This window comes from Alexandromys fortis, unplaced genomic scaffold, assembly GCF_014885135.2.
Source record: "Alexandromys fortis isolate MF-2015 unplaced genomic scaffold, M_Fortis_MF-2015_v1.1 scaffold_63, whole genome shotgun sequence".
Taxonomy (NCBI): Eukaryota; Metazoa; Chordata; class Mammalia; order Rodentia; family Cricetidae; genus Alexandromys; species Alexandromys fortis.
The window spans coordinates 6403540-6424314 of NW_026067953.1; the positions used below are offsets into that span (position 1 = coordinate 6403540).

General features: G+C 37.8%; 1 protein-coding gene across 7 annotated transcripts in view; it reads right to left on the minus strand.

Moving 5' to 3' along the window:
• The window catches only part of Rps6ka5 (ribosomal protein S6 kinase A5), a 170349-nt gene that overhangs the window by 92502 nt on the left and 57072 nt on the right, over positions 1-20775 (minus strand). For 5 of the 7 annotated variants that reach the window (XM_050151453.1, XM_050151452.1, XM_050151451.1 and 2 more), the window contains one exon: positions 1802-2020. In XM_050151453.1, coding sequence (XP_050007410.1) covers positions 1802-2020 — 219 coding nt within the window. Of the gene's footprint in view, positions 1-1801; positions 2021-20775 lie in introns of those variants that run through there. The other 2 variants (XM_050151456.1, XM_050151457.1) reach the window with 2 other exon arrangements.

Below are 20775 nucleotides of genomic sequence, written 5' to 3' on the forward strand. Positions count from 1 at the left end.
AGTACAAATAAGCAATTCTCAGAGCTATACAAACTGAGAACATATCATGTGGCTCTTCAAGAATATAAAAAGATGCCAGCCTCAGGAGGGAAAATTTTAAAACGTTTATGCTACAATGACACACTCCTCCTCATTTAAAAGATGTACAAAAATCCAGAAATTTGGTGATGCACTCTGTAAAGAAATACACACAAGCATGCAATGGAAGAACATTTGACACAATCACAGATGGTTAAAATACAGATTCTGCTCAAATGATTTTTCTATGAAACTTGAAAACAGTCTATGTATAAGTTAAATCCTGAAAGAATAACATAAGACAAAACTACACACAAAAACTTAAGAATGCAGTCATAAGGAACTGCAAGAACACAATGCAGAAATTTAAAAGGAAAATCTTTATGAATTGATATGAAGCTGACATAATTTTTTGTTATATTAATGACGTTTTAGTACGCTAATCATATAGTTTCAAAATAACACACAGAACAACTTACTTTTAAGGGGAAAAATATCAGATTATAATGAAGCACTCATATTGTTATCTACTAATCCAATTCCAGCACTCTGAATTAGTAACAACCAGATAACAGATTTCACTTAATGCTTTACAATATAAACATTCCTACTATATAGTCCAGCCCCAAATGTCTAACTTCAATCTATTTAGCCTTTCTATCTAACTTCACAAATACTGAAATTCAGTAGAAGTAAAAATAATCTAAAAGACATAGGCAAGGAAGTTTTTCTGGACTGAACAAACCCTTTGTAATATGTCATGTCTGAACACAGACTTGTTTGTCAGATGACCACATGTGTTGGCAGAAGACTACCTGAGTTCCTAGAAGGGCTGTGCATTCATTCCACTCTCAGCAACATTCCTATGCTACTCTCAGGCTGCCAGTACCAAGAAGCTGACTTCTACTGGTACTAAAGGTTGGGAAGCCACATTGGAGAGAAACAAGTTGGCCTAGTGAACAATGGCACCAATTCTCAAATACGAAACTCTACCATGGATCTTCTGAACAGGCTAGCTCTTCTACTACATACCATGTAAATGACAACAGCCTAAAACAACAGAGAAATGCCCTTCCCAGCTTTCCAAAATCTTGGGAAAATATGTCATTGTTTAGCTACTCCATTCTAGGTGGTTTGTTGGACAGCTATAGATAAATTAAACAACTGAATATTGAGTAAAATGAAAATATATTAATTAGGAAATGTATTATTCACTGTTCTATTTCTGTGAGGAAACATCATAATCAAGGCAACTCTTACAAAAGAATTGGGGGCTTGCATACAGTTTTATAAGTTTAGTTCATCATCATCATCAAGGCAGGGAGTATGGAAAGTATACAGGCAGGCACTGGAGCAGTAACTGCGAGTGCTACATCCTGATCCAGAGAGAGACAGAAACAGAGACAGAGACACACACACACAGAGAAACAGAGAGACAAGACAGAGAGACAGATAGAGAATGGCCTAACTATTGGCTTCCATAGCTATCTCCTACGTTAGCCTAAACCTACATACTCTTGAAAGCTAAAGTACAAATCGGAACCCACTTGGCCATCAAGTTCCTTGCATTCTCTTGGATGCACATTGAATAATAATGGAGTATGGAACAGAGGTATACAAATTACTTTACGCCAGGGGTCTCACTTCCAAAGCAAGATTCTAACAGAAATGCCACCACAAAGAGATGAATGAGAGACAAAACAATTTCTTCTAAGTCCATACTATGTTGCCTCAAGACCTAAAGAAAAATGTTCTCATAGAAAGTATGACAATGGACACTTACCTAAGATGAGATGAAGTTTAGTCTCTGTCTGGAAAGCATAGTGCAATGTCACCAAAAATGGTGACTGTCTAATGTGCTCCAGAACTTGCCGTTCTGTCCTTGTATGCTCTGTAGTTTTAGCCTTTTGAACTATTGTTGCCTTTTTCAAAACTTTCATGGCATACAGCTTTCCAGCATCATGACCGCTTATTTTGCGAACTAGAAATACTTTCCCATAAGCTGAAAAAGAAAAGAAAAAAATTTTCCATAAGCTGGAAAAAAAAAGAATTAAAATGCTACATTGGCAGAGTGGTAATTTATAAAAATAAAATTAATGTACCCAGCCAACACACACACAAACACTCTTTCAAGGGAAAAGCATGCTCAGTGCTATTTCAAATAGCTCTTTGATAATTTCTTCAGCCTTTTACCAAAGATATTTCTAGGTCTAACTCCCAGTATTTACATATTTAGCCACTGCTGATGAAGTTCTGCTTTGACTCTAAATGTTATTCTCTTCTCAATATTTTTAGGTCTGAGAAACTAACTGTTACTATGGTCAGCTAACCACAGTCCAATTCAGGAACAAGTAGGACATTTTCAACATCAGATAAAACCTTGAAGTATATAGTTGCTACTGGATTTCACTCTTCATTTTCTTCCTTCCTTTTTGATTTATTTATTTGTTTATTTTTAAGACAGGGTCTCAGTATGTGCCCCAGCCTGGCCTTGACCTTATGTCCTTCTATCTCAGTTTCCTAATGTCTGGGATTCCAGATAGATGACTATCATTATTTCCAGTCTCCAAGAGTTGTTTTTCTTTTCCTTTTCCATCTTCATGTGTATGCTTGTTTGCATGTATGTGAACATGCTTGTTCACATGCATATGGAGGTCAGAAATTGATGTCAGGAATCATCTTTGATTGTTCTTCCACCTTAATCATTTAGGTAGTCTCTCAATAAAATTCAGAATTCACCAATACCGCTAGTTTTGCTAGCCAGTTTGCTCTTGGAATCCTCTGTCCACCTTTCAATCTTGCTGGAATTACAGGCAGGTCACAAAGCCAAGCAGGCATTTATGTGGGTTCTGGAGCTCCAAACTCTGGCCCTCACACTTGTGTTAGAAGCACTTTAACCACACTGAGCCATCTCTCCAGTGCTCCAATGCAGTTCTTAGTAAGAATCTAATACACACAAATAAATTAAGTACTTCAAGCATTCCACTACATTTATTCTTTTAGAAGCAAAGCAACATAAACAGACATTGTATAAAACAAAGGAGATCTTTACAGTTAACAAACATTAAAATAAATAGAATATAGACAGAAACCCCTTAAATCTCTAGACCATAATAATTTACGGCTCCCTGGGCCATTCTCATCATGTTTCATAAGTGAAGTTTATAGGAGGCACAATCCTGTATGTGATGCTGCTCCTCCAAGTTGAAGAATTAGAGCTTTGTGGGAAGAACAGCTTCCCTGAATTTATTTCCCCAAGGAGGACAGGGGGGTGGAAGGAAGACGGGGCAGGAAAGAGGAGGAGGAGAAGAGGAGGAGGGAGAAAGAAGGAAAGGAGGAAAAAGGGGAGAGAGAGGGCTGTGAAATTCAAATGAGTCTTGGAATGGTAATGCTCAATTCTATTTCAGGAATTAAATGCTTTATTCAGATCACTATGAGTTGGGCTCAGTTTTGATCCAGGTCACAGCTACTATTACCTTGCTCATAGCTCCCTGTATTTAACCCAGAATTCGATTATCAGTCATCTACTAAAGTAAGAAAGCTTTACGGAAAAAGCTCTCCACTCTGTGATTCAGTTCTGTTCTTTAAGAACTAGATCAGGCTGGGCGATGATGGCGCACGCCTTTAATCCCAGCACTTGGGAGGCAGAGGCAGGCGGATCTCTGTGAGTTCGAGACCTGGTCTAGAGAGCTAGTTCCAGGACAGGCTCCAAAGCCACAGAGAAACCCTGTCTCGAAAAACAAAAAAAAAAAAAAAAAAAAAAAAAGAACTAGATCAGTACTGACACTTGATATGCCAGAGACCAATGCTAGATTAGACTAATCCTGTGGGAACTATTCCAACACTTGAGATGGAATAGCCCATGCCAGGCTCTCACTAAACACACCCTCTACATATGGATTCACTTTTCACTTAATCCTCACCAGTGAAGTGGGTATTTTCAGTAGTTCTATTTCAGAGATAAGGAAATGAGTTCAGAGAAACTAAGGAACTGACCAGAAGACTTGATCTAGAGAAAAGATAAATAAATGAACAAGTGTGTGCTTAAAGTGAGCCCTGTACCCATCTACTTCCTGACTGGCAAAGGAGTCCTCCCTCCTCAGGATTCTGGATCATGGATCCCAGAAAAAAAGGGACTCTACTCTATAGCTTCTTCCTTGCTCCCTCACTCCCTATCTCTTTCTTAGAAGTTCCCAAGATAATTATGACATTTTCAAGAGAGAGAGAGAGAGAGAGAGAGAGAGAGAGAGAGAGAGAGAGAAAGCAATGGTAGCACCGTCCTGATTCAAATGTAAGTAGTGACTCCCAGGATCACTCCACCTATAAATAAATAAAAAAAAAACCAATTCCTCCTGAATGCTAGAAACCTGATTTTCTAGATTATAATAAGCCAATGGTATAGTGTTTAACATACCCTGGAAGACAGAAAAGCTTCGAAAAAAGTTTGTGTTATATTTAAGTATGTGTGATAATTACAGGTTGAGCTCTCAGAAAGGCTGAAGTGAATCAAGAAAGAAAATTACAACTTTCAGGAGCTAACAAATCAACCTAAAGAATGAAATTGGAACAGCATATTTTGTACAGCAGCAATGAAACCAAGATAGAAACCATTCTAATGATATGTACTTTATCTTCCAACCGAGGAAGCCACTACACAAACTGGGGAGGAAGTAAAGTCCTATTCAGCCAGTCTTGGTGTTTCCATGCTCCTTACAATATACACAGTACCTACCCCAACTTACAGTCTTCCAGATGCCACACTCTAGAATGCTATGGTCCTAGAAGTTATGAAATCTATCTAGTATATGAAATGTAAAGATCATTTCTATATCACCACAACACTGGAAAGAGCTTCTTCCTAGCACACCGTAATCGTCTGTGACAAAAGAGTATGGATCCTGCGACAGGTTCATTGTATAAGCAACTAAAATCAGGTACTTTAGACAAATTAACTTTTTCATTTCTTAAAACACCTCCATAAGAGGGGCTGGATGGTCATCTCAAATGACAGAAGAGGAAACTCAATACAAAAAAATTGCTCACTCAGTTATGATCACATTTACCCATTTGGCCCAACTTCTAGGTGCACACTCTTAGCTCTGCTTCTGCTGATTTCCTTAAATGATTGATAGTACAGGAAATAAATAAGAAACCAGCTGTTAAACAGAAGCCACAATGCAAGTAAGGCAATCTAACAGTGCAATGAACCCAGTGTTATTACTGCTGAGAAAAAAAATTTGCAAGGCAGCCTACTATTTCATTGATGATCAGCTCTAAATGTAGAAAATGTTCTTCATGTTGAGTAGAAACAGCTTTGTTCTAAATATTATTTACTGAACCTTCTATACCATTTGGATATAAGTTTCTGTCTTGCCTGGCCGCAGCTGTTCAGTCCCAAAAAACAGACAGAGGCAGTGTATAAATTATAAACTGTTAGGCCTAATAGCTCAATAGCTCAATCTTACAACTTAAATTAACCCATAATTCGTATCTATGTTTAGTACGTAGCTTGGCACTTTTGCTTTTGAGTCTGGCTGGTCACTGACTCTTCCCAGAATTCTCTTAGTCTGGTTACCCACCTATACTTCCTGCCTGACTACTGGCCAATCAGAATTTTATTAAATCTATGTGAGTGACAAATCTTTACAGTGTACAAGAGCATTATTCTGCAGCATTTCCCTTTTTTTCTTTTCAAAACAAGCTATCTGAATTTAATCAAAAAATTTTAACTTTTCTTTTCTGACCATTATCCATAACAACTTGTAACCAACACTCTAAACAAAGACAAACATCCATAATCCAGTTTTTGGGTATGTGGGCATAGTTTTCTGGGCTACTTCCTGCTGACCAGGGGCACTGATAATCTTATGGGGACCCAAAGAAAATTTAGGATATGGTCAAGTCCTAAATACTGGAGTATTCTGTCCCACCTGGTCCCACAGCCATTCAGTCCCAAAGAAACACACAAAGGTTTATGTTAATTATAAACTGTTTGGCCTATTGCTCAAGCTTATTATTAACTAGCTCTTACAACTTAAATTAACCCATAATTCTTATCTATGTTTAGCCACGTGGTTTAGTACTTTTTAATCAGTAAAGCATTCTCACCTTGCTTCCTCTTTGTTTGGCTGGTGACTGACTCCCTGCCTTTCCTCTTCCCAGAATTCTCTTAGCCTGGTTGTCCCGCCTATACTTCCTGCCTTGCTACTGGCCAATCAGTGTTTTATTAAACTAATATGAGTGACAAATCTGTAGAGTGTACAAGAATATTATTCCAAAGCATATAAAAAAGAATGTTACTCTTTTTTAAGATAGCTTTTCAAAATATTTGAAAGCAAAGCATTCAAACTCCTTACTCTTTAAGCCAAACTTAAAGTAATATGATCTTGAAACCTTACCATTAGAAATGTTCACTGATGAGTTCTGTTCTTTGTAAATACTGTTTCATTGATCCCTTTCCTATGTCTTTTTTTCAGAGCTGTCTCTTATGAAGACAAGCACAAACTAGCAAAATATGACAATGTATATTGGTCAAATAACATGAAATCATCATCATTGCCACATGTATTTGCTACTTTCCTTGCTGTTGTGAAAAAAAAAAAAAAAAAGCCCAACAAAAGCAACTCCAGTAGGCGTTCACTGTGGCTGGCTCACAAATTGAGTGCACAGTTCCTCGTGATGGTGAAGACATGACAACAAAAACATGAGGTAGCTGGGACTGGAGCTTATGGAATGGCAACATCACATCTTATAACCCACATTTTAGTTTGAACAAAAATAACAAATGACTTTTCTATTATTGTGATAAAATATCACGATCAAAACAAATTATAAAAGAGTTCATTTGGCTTATAGTTCTAAAGGGCCGAGTCTGCCACGGTGGGAAAATATGACAGCAGCAAACAGAAGGTATGAGTTCTGCAGTTTAAGCAGAAGCTGAAGGCTCACTTCTTGAACTGTAAACAAGAGGCAGAGTGAACTAGAAATGGTACAGTTCTTAAACTCTCAAAGCCTTCCACCAGTGACACACTTCCTCCAGCAAAGCACACCTATTAAACCTAGTCAAATAGTATCACCAACTAGGGAGCACATATTTAAATGCCTGAGACTATGGGAAAATTGTATCACTCAAACCACACACCAAGAAAGAAAACACATTCAAAATGTATTTGAAGCATTGGGAAATTTTAATTTTTTGATTATATTACAATTTAATTTATAAAATTTGAATATATTAAAATGTTCAGGTAGGGTCTGGTGAATTGTCTCAGCAGGTAAGAGCATTTGCTGCACAAGCATGAGGACCTGAGTTCAAATCCCCAGAACCTATGGCCAGGTACTGTGAGAAGAAGAAACAGAAGAACCACCAGAGACTGCTGTCTTCTGTAATGCAGGTTCACTGAAAGGCCTTATCTCCAAGGAATAAAGCAGAAAGGGATAGAGCAAGATACTCATCATTCTCCTGTAGTTTCTGCAAGCACACAAGGGAAGGGTACATGCACCAAGACACACAGGTGCACACACCACACATACTCATACATACATAAATGTAAAATAGACAAATAAATGTTCAATTAGTCTTTAATTTTAAATTTCAATTAAATTTGTTTAAAAATATTCTTATAATCCACCTATAGATGTATCAATTCTTAAAGCATTATAGTTTAAATATAAAATGCCCTACATAGGTTCATGTGGGCAACTGATGGCTCTACTTGTGGTAGAAACTTTAAAAGGCAGGGAATAGCTGAAGAGGTTTGGAGGTAATGGCCTCTGTTCATTCCTCATTCCTTGCTTCAAGTCTGCTATGAGCTAAATGGCCTCTTTCATCTGCTCCCTCAAACATGATTATTACTTCCCTCACAGTCCCCCCAAAAAGCAATGAAGCCAAGGATTAGGGAATCAACAAAACCAAAAAACCTCTGAAACTGTAAGTCAAATAAACAACTGTTTCCTTTATATGTTCTTGGAGATATTTTAATCATTAAATAATAATGAAATAATCAAATGTAATTAAAGACATAAACATTTTTGTTCACAAGCATTATTTTGGTTAAAGGTTACTGGTCAGAAAGCGTCTGGCTTATGTCCTTTCTTATGTTGCTGAACCTGAGCATGCCATTCTCATTGGGATTTCAATGCTACAACCAGGAGCAGCAAGATGTGGATAACAAGCCACGAGCCTCATGGTAAAACTGGAATAATAAAAATGGGTTAATTTAAGTTATAATAAGCCTGAGCTAATTGGCCAAACAGTCTGTAATTAATTTTAAGCCTCAGAGTGGTTATTCAGGAACTGGCAGGCAGGAGAGAAACTCATTATAAATGATGCCAACTTGAGGCATGGACATCCACATAAAGTATAAAATGCTTTTTTTAAAAAAAAGGATTCTAGACACACAAAAACAGAGTCAAAAATGGCGTTTTGGTAGCCACATTTGTTCAGATAGTCTCTGCTGGCACTGAACAGAGGGTAGCTCTTTTAAGCGATGGCTTCCTGATCCGTGCTGGCGACACTGACAAGAGGTTCTGCTACAGAGCACTTGGGGTTTGTGGGTATCATGTTACAAACTGCCTGATGGCGGGATGGACCCACTGCATCCCTACAGTTGGGATGGTAAACACGGCTCCCAGACCTGGCAGTGAATGTACCTCTGCCATGTTGGAAAACTGAATGGGGCGGAGTCAACAGCCAAAGTCTTGGCATTGGTCCATTTAGTATTTAAAAACAAACAAACCTATATTGGTTTGGAAAAGAGGTTCTGCTTTTGTTTCCATAGGAGATGGGAAGTTGTGGATTCCTTCCAAGTTAATATGGTTGGATCAAGCAAGACCCCCTGAAAGGCCTCTGATAGCAGTGATGGCTCAGGTGATCCAACATCCAGAACAGCTTCCAGGCTACTGGCTGAGATGGACCAACCACACAAAATACCCCAGTTAGGACTTGATCATAATTCTAAGTTTTCTCAGGATCCCCATAAGATTACCAGCACCCCTAATCAGCAGAAAGTAGTATAGAAAACTATGCCCAAATTCCCAAAATACTACTTATCAATCTTTATTTTCATTTAAGAGGGGTTGGTTATAAATGCTTAATTGTCATAGTCAATCTCTTTCTAAAGAAGAAAAGGGAATATGTTATAGAAACGAGGGAAAAGCTAAATATTTATGATAAAAAGGAGTAGTTTATTAAATCTACTTTCATATAAAAACTGTTAATATCAAAATACTTTATATTGGTATGAATTTTGGTTTATTGATACAAATTTAAGGTAAACTTTATTATACTATATGTATATTTCTACTCTTGTTTAAGGTATTATGCTTATGAAGCTCATTAAAATGTATAGTTAAAAAATACAAATCAATAGTCATCTATAATAGTCAAACTTATAATCATGTTAGGTTTTCTAGAAATGCAGATATAGTTCAGATGTATAGGTAATCTTCAAACACTTCAAAGACCTACAGAATATGGCACTTAAAATGATTTAAGAACTTAGACTTTACTCAGGAGTAAGACACATCTGCTCCTGGCAGCACCAATTACTTCAAGAGGATGATGGACATCAAAGAAGCACCGTATGGAGTTTGCTTTCAGTGTGGCAAGGCTAGCCATTTGGGCAACAAACTGCTCTTGCCTGAACTGCTTATTTGTATGCTATATAAACTGGACATTCGGGACCCACAGGAAAATGACCTCTAAACTTTGTCAAAATGAGGTAGAATGATCATTCAGCATTCCTGCTTCACAAAAACTTTCAGGCATTCTTCAGGACACAGAGGAAAGTGACTGACAATGTGCCAATATAGACAAGACAATCTTTCAAATTTCCTGCTTCATTAAAAAAGGTCTGACAGATACTAAGGGCCTGTAGGCTGAAGATGGATACCCAACATTATAGAAAAACTCTGAGTAGTACTCTAATATATATTCTTCATCCATTCTTCCATTGAAGGGCATCTAGGTTGTTTCCAGGTTCTGGCTATTATAAACAATGCTGCTATGAACATAGTTGAACAAATGCTTTTGTCATATGATAGGGTATCTCTTGGGTATATTCCCAAGAGTGGTATTACTGGGTCATGGGGTAGGTTGATCCCGAATTTCCTGAGAAACCGCCACACTGATTTCCAAAGTGGTTGCCCCAGTTTGCATCCCCACCAGCAATGGATGAGTGTACCCCTTACTCCATAACATCTCCAGCAAAGGCTAACATTGGTGTTTTTTATTTTAGCCATTCTGACAGGTGTAAGATGGTATCTCAAAGTTGTTTTGATTTGCATTTCCCTGATTGCTAAGGAGGTTGAGCATGACCTTAAGTGTCTTTTGGCCATTTGAACTTCTTCTGTTGAGAATTCTATGTTCAGTTCAGTGCCCCATTTTTTAATTGGGTTAATTAGCATAAAAAGTCTAGTTTATTGAGTTCTTTATATATTTTGAAGATCAGACCTTTGTCTGTTGCGGGGTTGGTGAAGATCTTCTCCCAGTTAGTAGGTTTTGGTCCTACTGCATGTACTGGCTTTGTGGTAGCCTAGCCTGTTTGGATGCTCACCTTCCTAGACCTGGATGGAGTGGGGAGGACCTTGGACTTCCCACAGGGCAGGGAACCCTGACTGCTCTTCGGACTGGAGATGGAGGGGGAGAGGAGTGGAGGGAGGGGAGGGAAACGGGAGGCAGGGAGAAGGCAGAAATTTTTTTCAATACAAAAAATATATAAAAAAAAACAATAAAAAAAAGAAAAACTCTGAGTAACTATCTAGGCAGCCAGATATCTCTGTCATTCCTAGAGTTTTGGAAGGTGCTTACAATGCACTTCCTGGTTACTTAGGTAATATTATATCCTTCTGGGATCATTGATGGAGTTAAAGACTAGACAGTTATAATTATAGCTTTCCTTAGCTATAATAAAAGATAAATTAGACATGAAACTTTAGACTCACAAAATAAGATAGATAATATTTTCTTTAATTTTGCCAAAGATAAACAGACTAAATATTATAACTATAATTCTAGCTTGATACCTGTTTTGTTATATGTAATTTTACAATGTTAAAGTTAAAACCTTCTTTTTTAACTAGACAGAAAAGGGAAGATGATGTGGCATGCCCTTCTGTATTCTGTGAATATGTTTTATTAGCATTGGTTAATAAAGAAGCCTATTTGGCCAATAGTCAAACAGAACAGAGCCAGATGGGGAATCCAAGCAAAGATACATGGAAAAAGAAGATGGAGTCAGGGAGACACCAGCAACTGCAGAAGAAGAAAGATTTGAAGTAACAAACCACTGAGTCTCATGGTAAATACAGAATAACAGAATTGACTTAATTGAAGTTGTAAGAGCTAGTTAATAATAAGCCTGAGCTAATAGGCAGAACGGTTTGTAATTAATATTAAATCTCAAAGTGGTTATACAGGAACTGGCAGGCAAAAGAGAAACCTCCAGCTACAAGCATCTTTAACAGAACCTCAGAAGTTTTGTTATATGTAATTTTACAATGTTAAAGTTATCAAATAACTTTATTATTATGTATCTGTACTTTATTATTATGTAGCTGTATCAATAAACCAAAATTCATACCAATATAAAGTATTTTGAGATTAACAGTTTTTATATGAAAGTAGGTTTAATAAACAACTCCTTTTTATCATAAATATTTAGCAAAGAAACCAGAGTTTCATCCAGCAACCAATGGGAGCAGATGCAGAGCCCCACAGCCAAACATTAGGCAGAGCTTGGGGAGTCCTTTGGAGGAGGGGAAGGAAGGATCCGAGAGACCAGACAGGCCAGAGACACCAAGAGAACATGACCCATCAATGGACAGAGATTGGGGGGGGGCTACAGAGATCAGGAAGCCTGTAGGGGTCTGACCAAGTCCGCTGCATATATGTAATGGCTGAGTAGCTCGGTGTTCTTGTGAGATTTTTAACAGTGGGAGTGGGGGCAGCCACTGACTCTTTTGCCTGTTTGTGGGACCCTTTTTCCCCTACTGGGTCACCTCATCCAGCCTCGATGTGATGGTATATGCCTGATCTTATTGTAACATACATATTATGCAATGTTTGGTTGATATCTCTGGGAGGTCTATTCTTTTCTGAGGGGAAGTGGAAGGGCCATGGATCTGGGGAAGAGGGGAAATTGGTGGAGAGACCAGGGGAGAGCAGAGGGAAGGAAAACTGCAGTTAAGATGTAATATATGAGAGGAGAAAAAATCCAAAGCCAAGTACGTGAAAAGAAAAAATAAATAAGTAAACAAGCAGACAAGAAAACAGCAGAGAAAGGTGTCTAGAGTATTACTGAAGTGTCTGTTGTTGACTCTGACTTAGTTGAAAGTGAACCTTAATAGAAAATTTTGTGATTTAGAACTAGCATGGAGTAATAGCTGGGCATTTTAGGAAGGACAATGGACTGTCATAAAGCAATCCCTTATAATTCTGGTGTTAAATCTGAGTTCCTGCTGCATTCTATAGTAAAAGTGACCTCAGGAAACCTAGCTGCTAGCATTTTAGTACAGAAAAATCTTAACATAGTGACATCTATATATAGCTTCTACTTATACTCTGCCACAACTATGTGGCATGCCCAGAGGTCATCTCTCAGCTGAATCTAGATTATCAAGTAGAAAACTGAATCTAGATTATCAAGTAGAAGATTCATGATGATCATCACACCTGCTGAACCTCAATCCCTAGAGACGGTAGCAGAACTGGGGCTAAAAAAGAATGATTCTTGAACTCCAACTTTCAAATATAATCCTTAAAAATTAGGATCCTTACTGGGTAGCTTCATCCCTGTTGAATTTGCACAGTAAGTAACACAAGGGCAGTAGCACGTTAGAGCCCTTGTAAAATCACTGCCACTGAAAAGGATTCCTAGAGAAGTGGCTTCACTTCAGTGTGACTGCAGCAAACGATCTGTGCCAAAAAAAAAAAAAAAAAAAAAAAGCTGAGTTCAACTAAAACAAATTGGAAATAATTTTGTATTTCTAACAACTCACAGGAAAAATCCAGTAAGACCTTTGATCTACAAAAACCCTTACTGTCCATCCTAGAAAACTCTTTTTGTTACTCTGCAGCTCCACACCAGTAGCAGTAGTTTTAATAACTAGACACCCACCAAGATGCCCAACACGTAAGGGTACTTTGCCACCAACCCTGTTGACCAGGGTTCAATCCTTTGGGCCCACACGGCAGAAAAGTGATTCCTTCAAATTGTCTCTAACTTAGATAATGCATGCCATGGTTTGTGCCACGGTACAAGCACAAGCATGCATGCATGCATGCAACTACCCACCCCAACACACAAATAAAAATAATAAAAATTTAGAGACTTTATTAATATGAGTTTAATCTATAGCTTTATTATTTTTCTTATATTTATTTTTTGAGGGTTGCATGTGCATGTCTTGATGTGTGGAGGTCAGGGGATGATTTGCACGAGACAGTTCTCCTTCCACCAGGTGGGTCCTGAAGACAGAACTCAGGCTTGACTGCAACTGCCTTTATTTACTAGTCATCTTTCCATCACTTCCTGTCACACTTTTATTATAATTATCATTTTTACTTTTATGTATATGCAGGCATGTCTGCACATCATGTATGTGTCTGATGTTCATGGAGGTCAGAAGATTAGTCAGTGGTCATAATGCTAAACCATCTCTCCAGCCCCTGTCACTTTTTAATATACAGAGTATATTAAATAATATATATTAAAATATCTTTCTGCCAAGATGCCATTCTCATTATTTAATGCACATGATATAGAAGCCATTTGATAATGTCAGTCCTTCTTAAAGTCTGTCCATGTTTTTATAGACTCTGGGCAATGTATCAGTAGTGGGTGAGATATCAGTAAAATAGGTCTTTTAGTATTGAGAAATGAAGTAAGATCAAGCATAATAAAAGCATTCAATGAAACATGTTTCCTCTTCTCATATATATATATACACACACACATGCATATGTATCTGAGCACAATGGAGAAAAGTGGGAAGGAAAGGTAGTGCAGAGTGAGGAACAGACTATATGAGTTTGAAGCCTAGATTTTCAACTTACTATAATGTTGGAAAAATATTTAACATATATGTCTCAGTTTCCACTAGGGTCAGAAACAATTCTCCTATTATGCAGTCTGGGGATTAACTTAACTAGAAGAAGACCTAGTGGATAAAAACATTGTGTTAAATATTAGTGAAAAAGTATGCATATCTTTGTGTTTATACGCATATGCCAAAATAATATTGAGCAGTGTTCTGGGATAATCTTTTTGTATACTGTGAAGATGTGTCTGTTTTACTTCATCTGCATAAGGCACCTTCTGTTTGGTTTAATAAGAAGCTGAATGGCTAATAGCTAGCTAGCTAGACAGGAGAGGAATGGCAGGACTTCCAGGTAGAAACAGGAACCCTGGGAAGAATCTGAGGCAAGGGATTCTCCAGACAGCCAGAGAAAATAGGACATACAGTACTGAGGAGAGGTGATGATCCACGTGGCAGAACGTAGATTAATATAAACAGGTTAATTTGAGTTTTAAGGGCTACCAGGGAACAAACCTAAGCTAAGGCCAAGCTTTCATACTTAATAAGAAGTCTCCAAGTCATTATTTGGGAGATGGTGAACCAAAGAAAGTATGGCTACAGAGCTGCAACACAAAAATGTACCTACTTTTTTGCTATAAGGTGACAATAAAAATTGAAAGCCCCTTCAAGTCCCCAAAGCAGCACAGAGTATTGCTGTTTAGTTCAGATGGGTGTCCTCCATAACTAAATGCTAAGATCCTCTGCTGAAGACACATATGCTTTAGTCATAGGACATAAAGAACTCATGCTGCAATTGTACTGGAAGCTTCTTCCCCACTGTCTAGCCCTCTGAAGTGTCAGAAAGTACCATTCTGACTGCTGAGGGGGGAGGGAGTTATCAACATTATTATTCAGCTGTGGACCCCGCATGCTAATAACACTGATCATCCAGGAAAGAACAGTGGCAAGTCTGTTACAGAGGGATAGCCAAACACTTTCTGACTGGGTTTGAGGCCTGCTCCACACATCTAGTACTATAAACCTGACCAAAAGCCCAGAGCTGGGGAGGTTACAGGCTCTAATGTAGAAGCTCTTGTTACTGTTTTGCTAAATGGACATCAAACTGTCCTCTAAATATTTATGTTTATGACAATGTTCTGGGTTTTTTTGTGGTCAGAGAAGTTTTTAGATTTTTTTTAAGAGTGGATAGTAAATACGCACAGACCATGTAAATACTGCACAGCTGATGTGCCGAAAGTAAGTGACTGCTGAATATTCAGTTACAGTAAGTATTGATATTACCCCCTCTTAAGACTCAGGGGGCATCATGGAAGAAAGCAATAGAAGAACAGGAGTACTGTGGAATGCAGAATTTCTGGTATCACAGGGCCTTCGCACTCTTGAACTCATGGCAGACGTGAACATCTGAACAGGCCCTGTACAAGACGGAACCAAACAATATAGAGAAGAGAGGTATTCATGAGGATCTATAGGCAGCTAATGGTTACTACAGGAGGTGACATATTTTCTTCAGTTGATGAAGCCATTAATAAGGTGCTATTTCTTGTGCTTTGTACCAAATAACTTGAAAATTCAGAGTATTGGCACAACTGAAAAAAAAAAGAGAGAAACAGAAAAATCAAAACCCAACATGTTTTATTCTGATTTTTAATAAGATCCTCTGGGAATCAATTCCATGGATAAGCTTTTCCAAGTTTAAGTTAGAAAAAAAATTATCCATATATTTGATTCCCAAAGGATCTTATTAAGAGAAAAAGTTCCCAATGAGAAGCAAAAAAATCAAGGACAGCATATTTATAAATAATGTTCACATATTCTTAATAGTCAAGATATCTTAACTGCTATAGTTGATGGACATTTATAAAGGATCCAGATATGAACCAATGTGGCGGCTTAGATTAATGCAGACAAATTGTGATAAGTATATACAACTTTAATGGAAAAATCAGACTCACAAAACCGAGGTTCCTGCGGAGTACAGGAAACAGGAAGGGGGTAGCAGACTTCTGTGTGCCCAATTTATAAGTAAACGCTCGCCCGAGGCAAGCCCGCCCCCAATGGGCTGTCTTATCCCTACAAACCAAGAGCCCCCCACCCCCACCCCTGGCACAGTTGCTCTGATTTCTAATGACTCATTCTAAACATCAGCCACCCCATTGTTTATTACATAACCCCCATTTTCTATTTCACCTCCATCCAATCAGCTTGCAGTTAGCAAATAACATGGGAAAAAAAGAAAGCCTGCTTCCTCTTTCCTATCCAGAACTACCCATGAGTTATGAAAGTAGTCAACTGATTAGTAACAGACTATAAGAAACTCAAGAAATAAATTAACCCTCTCAATAAAAATTTATAAGTGTTACATAAATTTAAATATAGAATTGTTAGCCGGGCGGTGGTGGCGCACGCCTTTAATCCCAGCACTCGGGAGGCAGAGGCAGGAGGATCTCTGTGAGTTCCAGAGAGCTAGTTCCAGGACAGGAACCAAAAAGCTACAGAGAAACCCTGTCTCGAAAATCCAAATTCCAAGTTCAAGGTCAACTTAGGTTAGAAACTAAATTCAAGGTCATCTTGTAGGATTTAGGAGATCTGTCTCAAAACAGGCTGTTAAAAGAGGGCTGGTGGTGTAGTTCGGGGGTGTAGGTGCTACCTGGATGCTCAAGGTCTGAGGTTCAACCTGCATTAAAAGAAGAAAACAGCAGATCTTCCATGTTCACACATTTAACAATGCAACACTTAAGCTATTTGATGAACAGAATTTTTCTATTCAGCACATATAAAGATTAAATTTATATATAAAAATTAATTTATGAGAAAAGAGTTTTCACTTTTACTTCCCCCCAAAAAAAACCTTACATGACACACAAAGACATATGATGAAATTCTATTATTCTAAGTGGGGCTGAAAAAAATTATCTTTTTAAAAAGGTAATAAAACTGAAAGATTAGTGGTAAAATTCTGAATAAAAATTGATTTTATTATATTCATAATAAAAGTGTCCACCCACTCCATTTAGTCATTAAAACTTTGATTTTGAATTCAGAAATGTCTACAATGACATTTCATAGTTATCCCGTCTTCTCTTTAAAGCTGCACTGTCACCGCTAAGAAAGAAAAGCAGCATCTGCGGCTAACAATAGATGCATGAAGGCAGAGTGAGGAGCATGAAATGGAGATGGATAGAGAAGTACAACATGACAATGACACCACTTCCTCACCGTGAGAGCCTGTGAACAAACACACAAAGGCAAGGGAGATGACAAGTCAAAGGATCAGATGTGTTGAAAGAAAGCTCAAAGTTTGGTTTTCCCAATACTACACACAGTTTTCACAGATGTGGAATGGCTTCTGATTTCCCTTCCTTACACTGCCCTGGCATTGGTGTCCTCAGAAAATCAACTGGAGGAAATAACCTTCTTTTGTCTTCCAAGTTTTACAAACCTAGAATTACCTTAGATTTGGTTATTACTTGTTCTTAAAACTGTAGCAAGCATTTTCATAGTGGGAAGATTTTTACCTATTGACCCCTTTAATGTTATAGGACGATATTGCCTAGTCTCGTTTTTTTATTTAAGTTTTTAATGCAAGTTTGTTTAAGACAGGTTTAACTATTAGCTCTGGCTATCATGGAACTGACTATGTAGACCAGAGTGGTCTCACACTCACAGAGACCCTCCTGCCTCTGCCTCCAGAGTGCTAGGATTAAAGACATGCACCACTACACCCAGCAGTTTAGTAATTTGTACACTGAAGATTTATGTGCATTTTATAGTATGTACCTCAGAACATGAGTTTCTATCACCTCTGAAATCATATGTAATTTTGTCCAATATTCTAGTTGTCTTAGTTTAAATACACAAATGAGACATAAGTAATGTTGAATGTATTTTGTTAACTTTCAATTATTTTTGTATCTCAGAAACTCTCCTGGCATCATTTTTCTTCCCCCTAATATCTCATTCTTTAAAGTTTTCTAGTGAGGAACTATTGGTGGAAAACATGCTCAAGGTTTGTATGTTCAAAACGTCTATTTTGGGCCTAGAAGATAGCTCAGTGTGTAAAGTGTTTGCCATCACAAGCATGAGGATCTGAGTCCAATCCCCCTATGTATGTAAAAAAGCAAAGTGTGGTTACACTCACTCATCACATCAGTGCTGGGAAGGCAAGCAGGAAGACCTCTGGGGCTTGCTAGCCAGCCAGCCCAGCATCATTAGAGAATCCCAGGCCAGTGAGAGATCTCGTCTCAAAACACAATGTGGATTCCTGCTAAGGAACTACAACAGGGTTAGCTCTGGTTTCCACATGTAGAAACACACATATACATACATGCTCATGTGCACACATGCATATGTAATCTACTTTGTCCTCACTCCTGGAAAACAGTTTTGCTAGGGATACAACTCTATAATGATAGCCATTTCTCTGAGCAATTTACAGAGTACTATCCTACTCTTTCCATGGTTGCTATTGAAGACAATAATCATGACTGAGTTAAAATAACCATTTATGTTAAAAGTATCTCTCTGGCTGCTTTGGGGTATCTGTGTCCTTATGCTCAACCAGCTTCTCTCATTTGTTTCCATAAGACTTAGTTGTCTGCTGATTTGCTATGTTTTCTAATTCTCAGAATTCATGTTTTATCAACCTTCAAAATACTCAGCTGTCATCTCTTTGAAAAGGTTTCTCCTCATTCTGTTATCTCCTTCTGTAACTCGTCGTTAGGCAACTGTTATATCTTCTTTGTTGAATCTCACTTTTTATATATGTTAATTTCCATTATCATGTAATGCATCAGGCTTTCTTTTAGGACACTAACCAGCTCCCAAATTATGACATGGAGACTATTAGTTATGAATGCTCGGCCTTACATTATACTTGTCCCACTAGCTCTTAATTTAATTAGCTTAATTTCTCTTCATCTATGTTTTGCCTCAGGGATTTTTCCCTTTCTTTCATTCTGTATGCCTACATTTTTGCTTCCTTCATGTTTGTCTGACCGGCTGCTGCCTGCCTGACTGGATGAACCCAAGCATCCCCCTTTTTTCCTCCCTCATTCTTCCTTCCTTCTCGTGAGCCTAGATTCCTCCTCCTACTTACTTTCTCTGCCCGCCAGCCCTGCCTAGGCCTCTACTGCCTTACATCGACCATTTAGCTTTTTATTAGACCAATCAGGTGTCTTACTTAATCTATCCTCCTACTCACTAATTTTCTTTATCCCACATACTAGTGAAAATCCATAGTTCTCATAATTTGAGTAATTTTTCCCATTTATAATAGTAGTACTGGTTATTTAAGTAGTAGTGTGTTGATCTGTACCATAAGTAGCCCTTTAAATTTTTCTTTTTAACTTTTATTTGCATGTGTACATGTGTATACAGAGACCAGAAGAGCGTATGAATCCCCAGGATCTGGAAGTATATACAGTTGGGAGATACCCACTGTAAGTGCTAGGAACCAAACTTAAGTCCACTGAAAGAGCAGCAAGCACTCTCTCCAGCCCCATGGAGAGAAGGGGGGAGAAAGAAAGAGAAAGAGAGAAAGAAGGAGAGAAAGAAACAAAGAAGGAGAGAAGGGAAGAAGAAAAAAACTGCATAGTAGTTTTTCTTAGCATGTCTTGTTCGTTCACTCATTCATTCATTCTCCTCTATTTTCTCTTTTTGAGACAGTCTAAGCTGACCCTGAAATCATAATCTTCCTCTCTTCACCTCTTAAGATTATAGGCATGTGCCAAACCCAAATAGCATGTTTTGTGAGTTTTAAGATTTATTTCTGTGTATGAGTGTTCTGCCTGCACATACTTAATGTATGTGTACCATATGTATGCCTTGTGCCCAGGGAAACCAGAAGAGAGCATCTCTGGAACTGTAAATGAATGGAATGTTGAAAACTGAACCTGGGTCCTCTAAAAGAGTAGCAAGTGTTCTTAACTGCTGAGCCATCTCTCCAACCCTACATCTTGTTCTTAATACTAAGATTAAAAAAAAAAATCCCTGAGGTGTTAATCTAAAGATAAAGTTCCAGATCACTGAGGAATAAGTTTTGTTTTCATTGACTATTTATTTGTTCATTTGTCTTTTGAGACAGGGTCCTATCTATATAGCCCTGGTTGTCCTGGAATTCATTTGTAGACCAGGCTTGCCGCAAACTCAGAGGTTTGCCTGATTCTGCTTCCCGAGTGCTAAAATTAAGTGTATACCACCATACCCTGCCTGAAAAAAAATAAGCTTTAGTATTATACTGTTGTTTTATAGAAACCAGTTAAAGATAATGTACTGTGTATTTCAATTTTATTCACATCCTTACTACACAGAGTCAGTGAAATGACGAGTATGTTAGACAATTATCTTGAATAAATCTCTGTACAACATATAAATAAGTCAAAACATTAATTCTACTCTATAAATATACACAATTATTTTCCAACTTAAATAAGTTACTAAAATAAACATAAGCATTTACATATTTCAAGTCTAAAATAAATAATCTGTATCTGTGCTTCTTTGCTGTTTCCATTCTTCCAGACCTACAGCCTTGCTCTTAAATGTTTGCAATGTTTATAATACAGTCTTAACTTGTATAATTGTCTTTAATACTTAAAATCTAAGTAAAGGTTTGGGAAGTAACTGTCTGAAAAGTGCAAGCAGGCTTCAAAGTCTGAGTTCAAATCCTCAAACAAAATGTACAATGTAAAATCTGGGTGCAGCAGCACTCATCTG